Here is a 12,182-nt window from a genome sequence, read left to right as displayed (position 1 = left end):
CATATAAATAGAGAATCTTATGGCTTTGTCTTATGGTTGCGTTATTTATTGAATGTTGTCATACTCTATATTTATACGCGATGTTTCTTCTACTTGGGTACTTGATGGTCATGACTGAGACTTGCTGTCATATGCAATTTTCTTTAGAATTATCTGTAGTTTAAAAGCATCTTGATTGTAAATGCTATCTTTTTCACCATTTTACCTTTCTATTTTTGAAAACTTCTTCATCAGAATGGTTCGCTTTTGAGAAAGCGTACATACTTGAGCAATGATAGCAGCTATTCATTCTCACCAGAAGATGATGTTGACATATTGTTGATGGATAATATAAGTTCTGATGGAGATATGAAGAAAGCAAAAAATATGGATTTAATAAACTCTTCAAAGGCTTCTTCAGATTTACAAGATAACCAGAATGCTGTGCAGAGTTTCACTTTTGAAGCTCAGGTCGGTGTAATTCCTTAAAATCTATGTATTTTAAATCCTTGATGGAGTGTGAAAGGAAAACCTATAGTTGTTGGCTTCTCACATTAAAGCCTTTATCGTTGGCATTCATATTTTTCCTGATTAGAACTCTGGTTCCACTCTGCTGCAAGCATGTCCTTACCACCCATGCCCCTCTTTTAAAACAATGAATTATGTGATCCTTTTTTTTCAGTTTTATGCTAGTTTTCTCTTCTTTTAAATTCGATAATTAAATAAATGAGTTTTGATCTTAAACTTTTTGTAATGTATCAGCATATGATTATTTGTGCTAATCTAGAACTTCCTTAATTGTTGCTTCAGTGTGAATGTGCTAATCTTAACAATGTTGTAAACCGCACTTCCTAAAAAAAGTAGCGGTGGTTTACAGAGAGCTCCTTGCTTGCTTTTGTTTATGGAACTGAGTTTACCAAATGTCAACATGTTTGTATTTCTGGAAGTATCCGTTTATGGCAGAGTGGCAGTATGGACCTATGTTGCTCGGACTCTACATTCTCATGAATTACTTGTGTCTGACATTTGAATAAGGGGATATGACCTCCAAGGGTCCTCAAAATATATAGAAAAACTTAGAAAATCTTGTCTTACCCGTGTCCGACATTATAGCCGAGTCCGAGTAACTTAGGAATGGACTAGTTGTGTAGCTAGCCTTGACTTTGAGCTTTATCTAATATCTTTCTTAGTTCTCCTTATTGCTAGAGTTCTCAACATAATGATTCTTGCATTATGCTTGCTTTAGTATTATCAATTAGTTTTTTTTTATAAGAATGACAGGCCTCGTTAAAAACCCCCTCTTGATTAAAGGAGCTTGAAATAAAGCTCCTTAATCAGCGAAAGGAGGAAAAGAGTGCCTTAGAACTTTTATTAAAGGAGAACATTTACATAAGATTTAACAATTACACTACAAAACTATCCATAAAACAAAGCCACTCCTCCTGGCAGAAACAAACTACTCACTGAAAACATAAAAACCACATTATAAACCTTACAATCAACCTATCCCTTTCTTAGCTAGATGTCCGCCTCCCCATTGCACGACCTTGGAATCAACCTCACCGAATGAACCTTGCCAGTGATAAGAGTCGAAATCTGATAAACTAGAGGAGAGAAGAAGACAGGAGCCAAAACCGGGGATTGAATCCACTCCACTGCAGAAGAGCAATCACTTTCAACGATCAACCTACCAATAGATTCCCAACTAGATGACAAAAATATTTCAATGCCTCTTTTAATAGTCTTTAATTCAGCAAGCGGAGGAGTTCCTACGCCAACATTCTCTGAAAAAGTCAAAAGGATACAACCATTCCAATCTCTTAAAATACCTCCAATTCCTCCACCCGAACCATCTAATCTGACAGCTTCATTGACATTCAATTTAAGGAAATCGACCGGAGGGGGAATCCATCTAAAAACATCACAAACTTTGTCTTTAGAAGGTGTAACTCCATCTGCCAAAGATGGATTACCAATCAGCACATCCTCATGAATGGAAATCTTAGGGAATTTGGCTAGGAACCATTTAAAAAGCCTGAATCTAACAATGAAAAACAAAGACAATCTGTCAAGAAGAGAACCTTCAAAAACCACAGCATTCCTAACTTTCCAAATAGACCAAAGGATCTCTCATATGAACCCAATGTAACAGTTTCCTGGATGTCAAAAGGACTGGCCACCCTCAGCAAAACCCGAGCCACCGCCAAATCTTCTCTTCTGGTCGTCGACTCGTGAATACACACCAGCTTCCCCCATCTTGATACCATCTTTTCCATAAAAGAAGCGTTCCAGCATAGCAAGGGCATTCCAAGCAGTTCCACCGAACAAAATGCCATTGGGACACCTTCACCACTCATAAGTGGATCCAGCCAATCAAACCAGGAGGCCACTTCCTCTCGTCTGCTCGACCACACCTCCTCGAACTCTTCCATCGAACCAAAAGTTAAGATACACGAATTCCATGCATAACCCATTTAGCTCCCTTGACCTTGATCCCATCGCTAGCCAGCCCCTTCACTACTATTTCCAAATCTAAATAGGATTTGATAATCCCAGTTAATGATCTTTTCACCCAGTCATATTCATCTGTTGGAATATGCATCTCCTACAGATTCCTCAACCCTGCGATCTTGCCTGGAGGACCCTCCCGAATCTCTTTACACGCCAGACCTTCATTTTGCCCATCAAAAGATACTACCGCATCTTTATACGATCTCTCGTCTCTCAACCGATTGAAATACTCAGGTCCAACTCTTCTACTCCGATACCCTCCCTTAATCAAATTGTCTTCATCCCTTCTGACATTGCTCCTAACAGCTTGCCTAAGTTTATGCTTCTGATACTTAGCTACTCCTACCGAGATTTTCTTACCATCTAACCATATACCATTGACATTTGCTATTGCCTTCTTCAACCCTTCCTCCTTTGCAAACTGAACGAAAGCAAAAGTATGGTTTCTATAATTCGGCTTGTTAGAACTGCTCGGAATAAAGACACGAAAAACACTTCCCTGCTGTTGAAATATTTCCTTTACTGTTCTCCATGTTACCCTTTTACTCAGATTGTCCAAGTGTTGATTCATTGGTTCAACATTTTGGAATACATTTATAGTTGAATTGTATGTTTTTCTTGACGTGGTCTTTGATCTGATTACATTATTTGGTTAATTGGGATCCATCCTCATCATTTCTGAAATTTCATTTCTCTGATATGATAATATCTGATTAACATTACTTATTTGTGGTTAGGTTGTTTCTTCGGAGTTTACGTTCTTTGATGGTACCAAGTCTTACTTGGATGATTCATCTTATGGTGAAAAGCTTTTGCGTGCAAAAATGGATTTGAACTTCATGTAAGAGTATCATTAAATCTTGCTTCTATATAATTTGTATCTACTCATGGTTATTTTCATTTTACTGGTGTGTAATAAGAAGCATAAATGGCTTCTCAAATGGTTTTTTCTTTCTGCTTTTATGTATGAAAAACTGGTAGAAGAAAGATAAATTTGTAGCTCCCATTTTATTTGGTCTGAATTTGAAAGAAAATTTAAAGATGTTTGCAGTGAAGATTTGGTATATTGTTGCAAAATGATCTAAATCACACAAGATTTGCTCTTTCTCTCTTTCTCTCAACATATGTGTGTCTGCGACATCAGATTGGTAGGTAAGGATGTGTACATGACCATACCATAATATATGTATGCATGTCTTGACTTACTCATGTGTGGATCCATGCAATCTAATTTATCTTGTGTTTGTATGTGTTTAAATCTAAGAGAATAGTTGGAGAGAGAAGGAAAGAATAAAGAGTTAATGCAAGAACAAAATATCTGATAATTGAAGTAGGAGTTTACCAGAGTTTAAATAGATTGAGTTGCCTACTTCTACTAGGACTTTTCTAATAAATATAAGCTTCTATGTAGATTATGAATACTCCTATTACTTATTTTTCTTATCCTAAAAGACTTATAAGCAAAATAGGATTACTACTACTACACGGATTTTTCTGACAGTATGTATCAATTTCCTTTCAAGGAATATTAATATGTGAAACAAACCAGTACGTATTGATGTTTTCCCTCTTTTCATTGACATTGTTTGGCAAGTATAGTTTGTTGCACAAAAATAGCATATTTATTAAACTAAGAAGACACTACTTTCAGTTTGAGTTTTATGCTATGTTGAAAGAAAAGTAACTATAACTAACAGTACTAGAACTTTTTTCTTTACAGAACTTAACATTGCCAGTTGTGAATAATACCTTGTGCAAAAACTATTCATGTACCTGACCAATGTTAGGTTGCTAGTGACGTGAATGTTATGAAACTTCTATGTATTACTTTTTGTTGTTTCTATTTTAGTCAGTATTCTCTCTCTCTGCCCCTCTTTACCTTTTTCCCCTTTAGTTTCTCCAAATGGTCATGTCTTTTTATTTTTTTTATCATATATGGCTTTTGAATAATATCCTTTTGGTATTTTAATGTAAATCTAGGTTTTGATGAGAATAATACAATTGTGTTTTCTTTTGTGTATTTATCTTATGAACAGGTTTGCATCAAAGGAAAATGATACCTGGATCCGTGCTCTAGTGAAGGATCTTACTGTGGAGGCTGGTTCTGGCCTTACCATTCTGGATCCACTGGATATTTCTGGGGGATATACTTCCATTAAAGACAAAACAAACATGTCTCTGATGTTAACCGATATTTGTATTCATCTTTCATTAGGTGCAATATCTCTTATACTTAACCTATTGAACCAAGCAACTGCAGCATTACAGTTTGGAAATGCAATTCCTCTTGCTCCCTGCATCAATTTTGACAGAATTTGGGTGTCACCTAAAGGTTTTGTTTTGTTTTTCCAATTCATTTGAAGAAGTATGATGCTTTCTCTTTCTATTTATTTATTTTAACTTTTTGGGTTCTCTTTCCACCTTGTTTTATCCTGTCTGCAGAAAATGGATCTCATAACAATCTTACTATTTGGAGGCCACAAGCTCCAACAAACTATGTTATATTGGGAGATTGTGTGACATCTAGGTAAAAGTTGATTTTCCATGTTACATTTATGGTTAAAGAATCTGAGGTTCATGGTTCTCCGTTTCTCTTTTCTTCCAAACTAGAATTCTTTTTCAGTTAGTAATTATGGTTATCATCAATGGCATATATTTAAATTAAAATAGAATTCTGGTCTTATGCTGTTGATTCCTATCTTTATGGGACTGATATATGGGCATTTTTCTGAGTATGAGTTGGGTTTCAATGGGCTTTTTCAGTTTGTTTTTAGGCTGAATATCTTTCTTTGGGCCTTTTGTTCATTTCAGGTCCTGGGGAAACGGTTTTTGGCTGAGATAGGTTCTGACTAGGAAGTGAAACTAGGAAGGTGTCTTTTTTTTATATAGGAATTGGAGACCTCATTAAAAACCTCCCTCTTAGACTAGGAAGGTGTCTTTGAAGAGAGTATTTATTATTCTTTAATGCTCGTCAGTTTTAATATATACTAGTACGAGCCTTAGGTTTAGAAGAATTTCAAAATTGGAACTACTATTTGTCTTCTCTTCGAATTTGATGCACTTCTTAATCTCCGATGACTCTCTTTTTCTTTTTTTAATTTTTCTTTACTAATTTAGTCTTTGAGCCTTTTTACTTGTGCACTTTGTTCCGAATATTATCTACTTTTCCTAAATCATTATAATTTCAACAAAAAAGATGAGTGAGAATTTTAGAGAGAGAGTGAGAGGTCGTTTGTTAATGCTTCTTCAGACAAAGGTAGATCTTTGGCTGGAGGAGGTTCTTGGGTTGCTTTTGTGGACAACCATAGTAGGAGAGTGAATAGAAATGTGTTATGGGATCGCTTTAGTCTTCATGGCAAAGTGATTAAGGTGTTCATTCCAGTTGTTAATAGAAGACCAAATTATAAGTATTGTACGTTTGCCTTTGTGAAAAGGATAGGATGAATAATGTTTTAATTGATGGGAGGATAATCTCGGTGTCGATTGCAAGATATCAGAGGAAGAGTAGTTCGAGGAGTTCAGAGCGAAATAGCATGGCGGGGGCTAGGGTGCAAGAGGTGAGGAGCAGTGCGGAATAAGTTCAAAATCCCATGTTGAAGATGGTTGAAAGAAGTGGCTAAATAAGCTTTATGATGGGAGGTCATATATGGACACGGTTGTGGGAGTTAAGAGAGTTGAGGGCCCGAAGGTGGGTAGTTTTGGAGTCAACAGGGAAGCGAAAAGTTATGGAGTTTTTAGGGAGGGGAAGAAAAATCTGGAAGTTTTCATTCCAAAGGAGGAAAGTTCTTGGTTGAAAGCGTCTTTAACAAGAATTTGTATGGAGACCTTTGAAGTTGAGTTCGTGCAGAGGGCGCTAAGAAATGATAGAATCAATGCCGAGGTAGTTCGTTGGGGTCATGCTCACAATGCCTGCTTGGTAGTTTTCCGCTCAATAGAGGAGAAAGTTGCAATGTTGGATGAGAAATGGGAGGCGTTACCGTTTTGGTTTGACAAGTTGGAACCTATCTTGGATGTGAATAATGTTCCTCTGATGTTCTGTGCGGTTTCTTTGATTGGTGTGCCTTTAAACTGCTGGTCAGTTTCTTTTTTCACAAGTTTGGCTTTGAGATGGGGCAATCTTGTGAAGATTCAGATCAATCTGCTCAGAGATCGGATTGCAGAGTGCTCGCATGTTGTTAAGGGTTGCAAGTCCGTTTGATATACCTCCCAAGGTCTTTATGAATACGTTTGATAGGTCGTTTACTGTTAAAATCAAGGTGGAAGGAAGTGAGGATATTTTCCCGGTGCTGGACGAGGTGGAGCAAGAGGTCGGATTAGCGGTTCCTTGGGCGGAGAACTCATCGGACTGGAGTCAAGGGGATGACGTTCAGGGGCAGGATGGGCTATTGGGTAGCCAAACGATGCCAGGCTCACAGACCAGAGTGGAAGCATGGGTCCGGGAATCTCCATGTGGGGGAGGCATGCTTGGCGATGGGTGTGTCGAGAAAGGTGTTTTTTTTCAGTAGTGGGGCTATTAATTTATGCTCGGTGGAGACAGTACCAGGTGGAGATCCAGGTCGGCAGGAAGTGTTGGGGGAGTTTCTTGATGGAAGAGATAGGGGCCTGAGCATGGGGGATGTTGCCTTGGGGCACGGAAGTGCTAACCTAGATAATGGGTTATTTGTTAATTTGGATCTGGTAGCAGTAAATGGGTTGTCAGGTGTTAGTGAGGATTATTTTAATCGGCTGATAATGCAGTTTTGTCATCAATGGAGATGCACTCATATGAAGGGTGTAGAAGTGTACAGGGTGTAGAAGTGTACAGGGTGATGACTTGAATCAAAGGCTATCTATAGGACAGAGTAGTGAGGACTGGAATCATGTTCCCAATTCACTAATTAATGGAACTCAACTGTTGGGGGTTAAAACTAATGATCAAAAGGTTGAATTTGATAAGACGAAGGTGGTACAAGATGATAATCATTTGGTCATTAACGCCAATAAAACCTTCAGCTCGATTGGTAGAGATTCAGTGGTGAAGTTAGGGGGGATTAGCTCAATCTTACCTTTGGTCAATGCACACAAATCAGTGGCAAATATGGGGATTTGTTTTAAAAACTCGGTTCAATTTTTATCTCGGCCAAGAAGTCTTGACAATCATAGGAAGTTTAAGGTTTCTTCAAGTAGGTCTGGGAGTGATTGCTCGGAACATGAAGTCTCTGTTAGTTTTCACGATAGAGTTTATACAAGGGTGGATAGGAGTCTGGTCATAGATTCTTGGGATCAAGACAGCGTTAATGAAGATAATTCAAATCCAGCAGATATTGCTAGAAACGAGGCCATGGCCACCAGGGAGGTTTGTGATATGTTAGGGATTTCTTTTAAAGGGGGGCAACATGTTCTGGAAAATGAGATTATGAAGTTGGAGTTGGAAGGGTCTTTAAGGGCTTCTTGATTGTTGCTATCTGGTGGATTGGGGTTTTTTGATCTTTTTAATTGTCTCTTTTTAATATAATTTCCTGGAATATTAGGGGGCTAGGGAAAAAGGAAAAGATCCGAGCAGTAGCTAGGTTAGTTAGAAGATGCAAGCCGATCATTTTGCTTCTTCAGGAAAGTAAATTGAGTAAGTGCAAAAGTGGATTATTGAGAAAGATGGGGGGCAGTTCACTGAGAGGTAAATGTGTTCAGCCAGCTGTTGGTTCGCTTAATTTGTCTATGGAATGAGGATTTATTTGAAGTCAGCAGTGAACATACTCATAACAGATTCATTGCATTATCAGGGAGGTTTAAGGTGTTAAACTTTGAATGTGTGATTATTAGCGTGTATGGTCCAACCGTCGAAGTTGATAAGGACGAGTTCTTCCACCTGGATAAGATTAGACCGGTTTTTAATTAGTGAAGCCTTTTTTCAGAAATTCCAAAAGTTATCCAAAAATTATTGTTGAAATCCCTATTTAATCATAATCCCCAGGTGCTAGAAGAAGAATTCAAAAATTGGAGTCCTAAGCTTTTTCGTTTTTTCAACTATTTGCTAGAGGAAGATGGGTTTGATGGGGTGGTCCAGAATACAGTTAATAATTTAAAAATGAAGAATGGCCAAATGGCACTGCTGAGTATTCTTCAAGGAACAAAGAAAGTTATTAAAAAGTGGACAAACAATATTAAAAGGGGGATTTCAGAACATATTTCAGATCTGGAAAAAAGATTAATGATTTGGAATTGAGGCTTCAGGGTGGGGGGTTTTCTGCTCAAGATTGGGACCAATTATTGCTTTGGAGGAATGAATTGTGAGAGCTACCTAGGAAGGAGGAAAGCATGTGGCACAAAAGTCACGTCTCAAGTGGATAAAGGACAGGGATAGAAATACCAGATTTTATCATTTATGTGCCCTCAATAGGAATAGAGTGAATGCCATTTCGACGCTGAAAGTGGATGGGGAAGTTATTGCTGATCCGAGTTTGATTAGAGCGGCTATCGCAGATTATTTTAGAGTTAAATACAATGCGAAATCAACTATGGAGGTGGAGGAAATCAATCTGAATTTTGCTAAATTGACTGATGGCCAAAAGGAGGGCTTAGAGGTTGAATTATCTGAACAGGAAGTGTGGGAAGCAGTTTTTTAATCGGATAGTGCCAAGGCACCGGGTCTGGATGGGTATACTATAGGTTTTTTCAAAAAAATTCTGGCATAGATTGAAGGATCATATCATGAAATTTGTTCAAGATTTTCACAAAGGTAAAAAATGGGAAAATGGGGTTAATCACTCTTTTATTACTCTAATCCCCAAGAAAGTGAACCCAGTAGGCATTGAAGATTTCAGACCCATTAGTCTTGTTGGCAGTTTATACAAGATTATTTCCAAAATACTATCCAAAAGGCTTGTTGCGGTTATCAATGGTTTGATGAGTCCTTCGCAGTTTGCATTTATTCCGGGTAGGCAATTGATTGAATGTGCTCTTTTGGCAAATGAAGGCATTGAGTATTGGAGAAAATTAGGGAGGAAAGGAGTTGTTTTCAAAGTCGATTTCCGTAGGGCTTATGATTCGGTTGAATGGCATATCTTATTGAGAGTTTTGAAGGTTATGGGTTTTGGGGAAAAATGGATTGAGTGTTGTGTTTCTACAACCTCAATTCGGTGCTAGTGAATGGCTCTCCTACTGAGGAATTCCAAATCAGTAAACGGTTGAGACAAGGTTGCAGCTTGTCCCCTCTCCTGTTTAATTTAGTTGGGGAACTTCTAAATTTAATGCTGATTAAGGCTGTTGATTTAGGTCTTTTTCAAGGGTTTAGCATTGGTAGGGTTGACAATTCTTTCCATTTGACACATCTGCAGTTTGCAGATGATCTAATCCTTTTCTGCAGAGATTCTCCGATGCAGATTTTAAATATTAGGAGAGTTTTGAGGGTGTTCGGTGTGATGTCGGGGTTGCATCTAAACATGTCTAAGAGCACTTTGTTTGGCGTTAATATGGATGTTGACACGATAAAGGAGTGGGCTAAGAAAGCGGGCTCTGGTGTGGGATCTTTTCCCATGACCTACCTTGGTTTGCCGATAGGTACAAGGAAGAATTCTGAGGGCATGTGGGAACTTGTAATCCAGAATTTTAATAAGAGACTAGCAGGTTGGAAAGCTAATTCATTGTCGTTGGCGGGAAGACTCGCTTTGGTTAAATCTGTGCTGTCCTCCTTGCCGATTTTTTTTCTATCTATTTTCAAAATACCTTTCAAAGTTACCAAGAAGTTGAACTCTTTGATGGCTAATTTCCTTTGGGGAGAAGACCATGTTAAGAAACGAATTCATTGGGTGAATTGGAAATCAGTTTTTCAACCTCTCTAAGAGGGAGGTTTGGGAATCCTTGATTTAAGTTTGATTAATAGAGTTCTGCTTTGGAAATTTGCGAATGAAAAGAATAGTCAATGGAAAAGGTTGATTTGCTGCAGAAACAACATTAGTAACCTGCCCCTTTCTATTTCAAGTGATGCTTCTCCTTTAGATTCCTGGATATGGAGAGGTATTCAAAATAGCTATGCGAAAAATTATACGATTGGAAACTGTTTGAGAGATTATTCAAAGATTCAAGTGGGGAATGGTAGGTCGATAGCTTTCTGGATTGATGTTTGGGTTACTAATCTGTCTCTAAAAAATCAATTCTCCAGAATTTTTGCTTTGTCGATCAATAAATGGGGGAAGGTTTCTGAGTTTGGTGAGTTTGTAAATAACGTTTGGGTCTGGAATAATCAACTTAGAAGAAATCTATGTGATTGGGAGTTGGACCAGTGGATCGTTTTAATGTCGTTGATTGACTCTATTAAGCTTTCTGATTCGATGGATGATTTTCTGGGTTGGTCGGGAAAGGGGGATGGCATGTTCTCGGTCAAGTCTTGTAGATTGACGTTATCTGGCAGTTATGAAGGGAGTTTTAAATGGAATAAGTGGGTTTGGGCGGGGTAGGCCCCTCCCAAAGTTCAAACCTTCTTGTGGCAGCTCTGTCATCGCAAGTTAGCAGTGAGAGTAGAACTAGTAAAAAGAGGTATTCCTATGGTGGATGTGCTGTGTCCTTATGCCACTCCTGGGAAGAATCAATAGAACACATGTTCCTCTTGTGTTCTGTTGCTAGGGAAATCTGAACTAAATTTCTAAGGCTTTGGGATATCTCTGCTGTTCTGCCGCAAGATCCTTCTTCCCTTCTCTGTTCTTGGCCGAACCTAAGGCAGAAATCTACCATTTGGAAGTTCAGTTGTTTTATGGTCAATCTGGAACGCAAGGAATCTGGTTGTGTTCGAAAATGGGAAACTTGACAGCTCGGGTCTGTACTTTATAATTAGATTCAGTTTGGCTAAATGGTATTTAGCTAAGCACCCTACTATTCAGATTCAGACTGACCTACTCGTAGGGGATCCTACGCGGGCTGATAATTTTCATCGTCCTTCTACTCCTAAGAAGATTATTGGCTGGACTCCTCCACCAACGGGTGCGTTTAAATTTAATGTGGATGGGGCAGTCAATGGAGATGGCATGCAAGGTGGAATTGGGGGTATTTTGAGAGATTCTAACAGCTGTCCCTTAGCCTCTTTCTCTACTGCTGTAGGGCCTGGTCTTTCTACTTTGGCAGAATTGAAAGCTATTAAGGAAGGAATTGATTTTTTCTTTTCGTTTGATTGGGCTAATAAGGGAAGGCTAATTATAGAGAGTGATTGCAAAATGCAGTGGAATGGATTTTAAAACTGCATTCTGTTCCGATCTTTTTCAGTGATCTGGTGGAGGAAATCGGGGCTGCAATTTATGATAAGGGCTGTGTTCTTAAATGGATTCCTAGGAGCTGTAATTTGGAGGCTGACAGGCTAGCTAAGCAGGGGATTGGTTGAGTGTAGAAGGCCTTTTGTTGTTTGTTTTCTGTCTGTTCTTTGGGTTGTATAGGCTCTTACTTTGTATTAATTTCGCCGGTTTGACAATCAGGACTCACCATCAGTTGATGGGGACCTAGCTTAGGAGGTCAAGTCTTAGTTAGTGTTGTTGTTTTTCGTTGTTTAAGGGCTCTGTTTGGTTTTTTTTCTTTAGATAGGGGTGTTCTCCTGGTTGTATCTTTTGTAATTAAGTTATTGAATGAAACTCTAAGGCACTCTTTTCCTCCTTCCAATGATTAAGGAGCTTTCTTTCAAGCTCCATTAATTAAGAAGGGGTTTTTTAATGAGGCCTTCAATTCTTATCAAA

At 38.4% G+C, this 12,182-nt stretch overlaps 1 protein-coding gene across 1 annotated transcript in view; it reads left to right on the top strand.

Moving 5' to 3' along the window:
• The window catches only part of LOC120205810, a 61,955-nt gene that overhangs the window by 31,435 nt on the left and 18,338 nt on the right, over positions 1-12,182 (top strand). Inside the window, 4 exon segments of the mRNA XM_039205607.1 lie at positions 235-450; positions 3,228-3,331; positions 4,527-4,822; positions 4,933-5,017. Coding sequence (XP_039061538.1) covers positions 235-450; positions 3,228-3,331; positions 4,527-4,822; positions 4,933-5,017 — 701 coding nt within the window.

The sequence above is a fragment of the Hibiscus syriacus genome, unplaced genomic scaffold (genome assembly GCF_006381635.1).
Source record: "Hibiscus syriacus cultivar Baekdansim isolate YM2019G1 unplaced genomic scaffold, ASM638163v2 tig00013142_pilon, whole genome shotgun sequence".
Lineage (NCBI taxonomy): Eukaryota > Viridiplantae > Streptophyta > Magnoliopsida > Malvales > Malvaceae > Hibiscus > Hibiscus syriacus.
The sequence above is the reverse complement of the archived record's forward strand: the minus strand, read 5'-3'. Positions and strand labels throughout refer to the sequence as shown.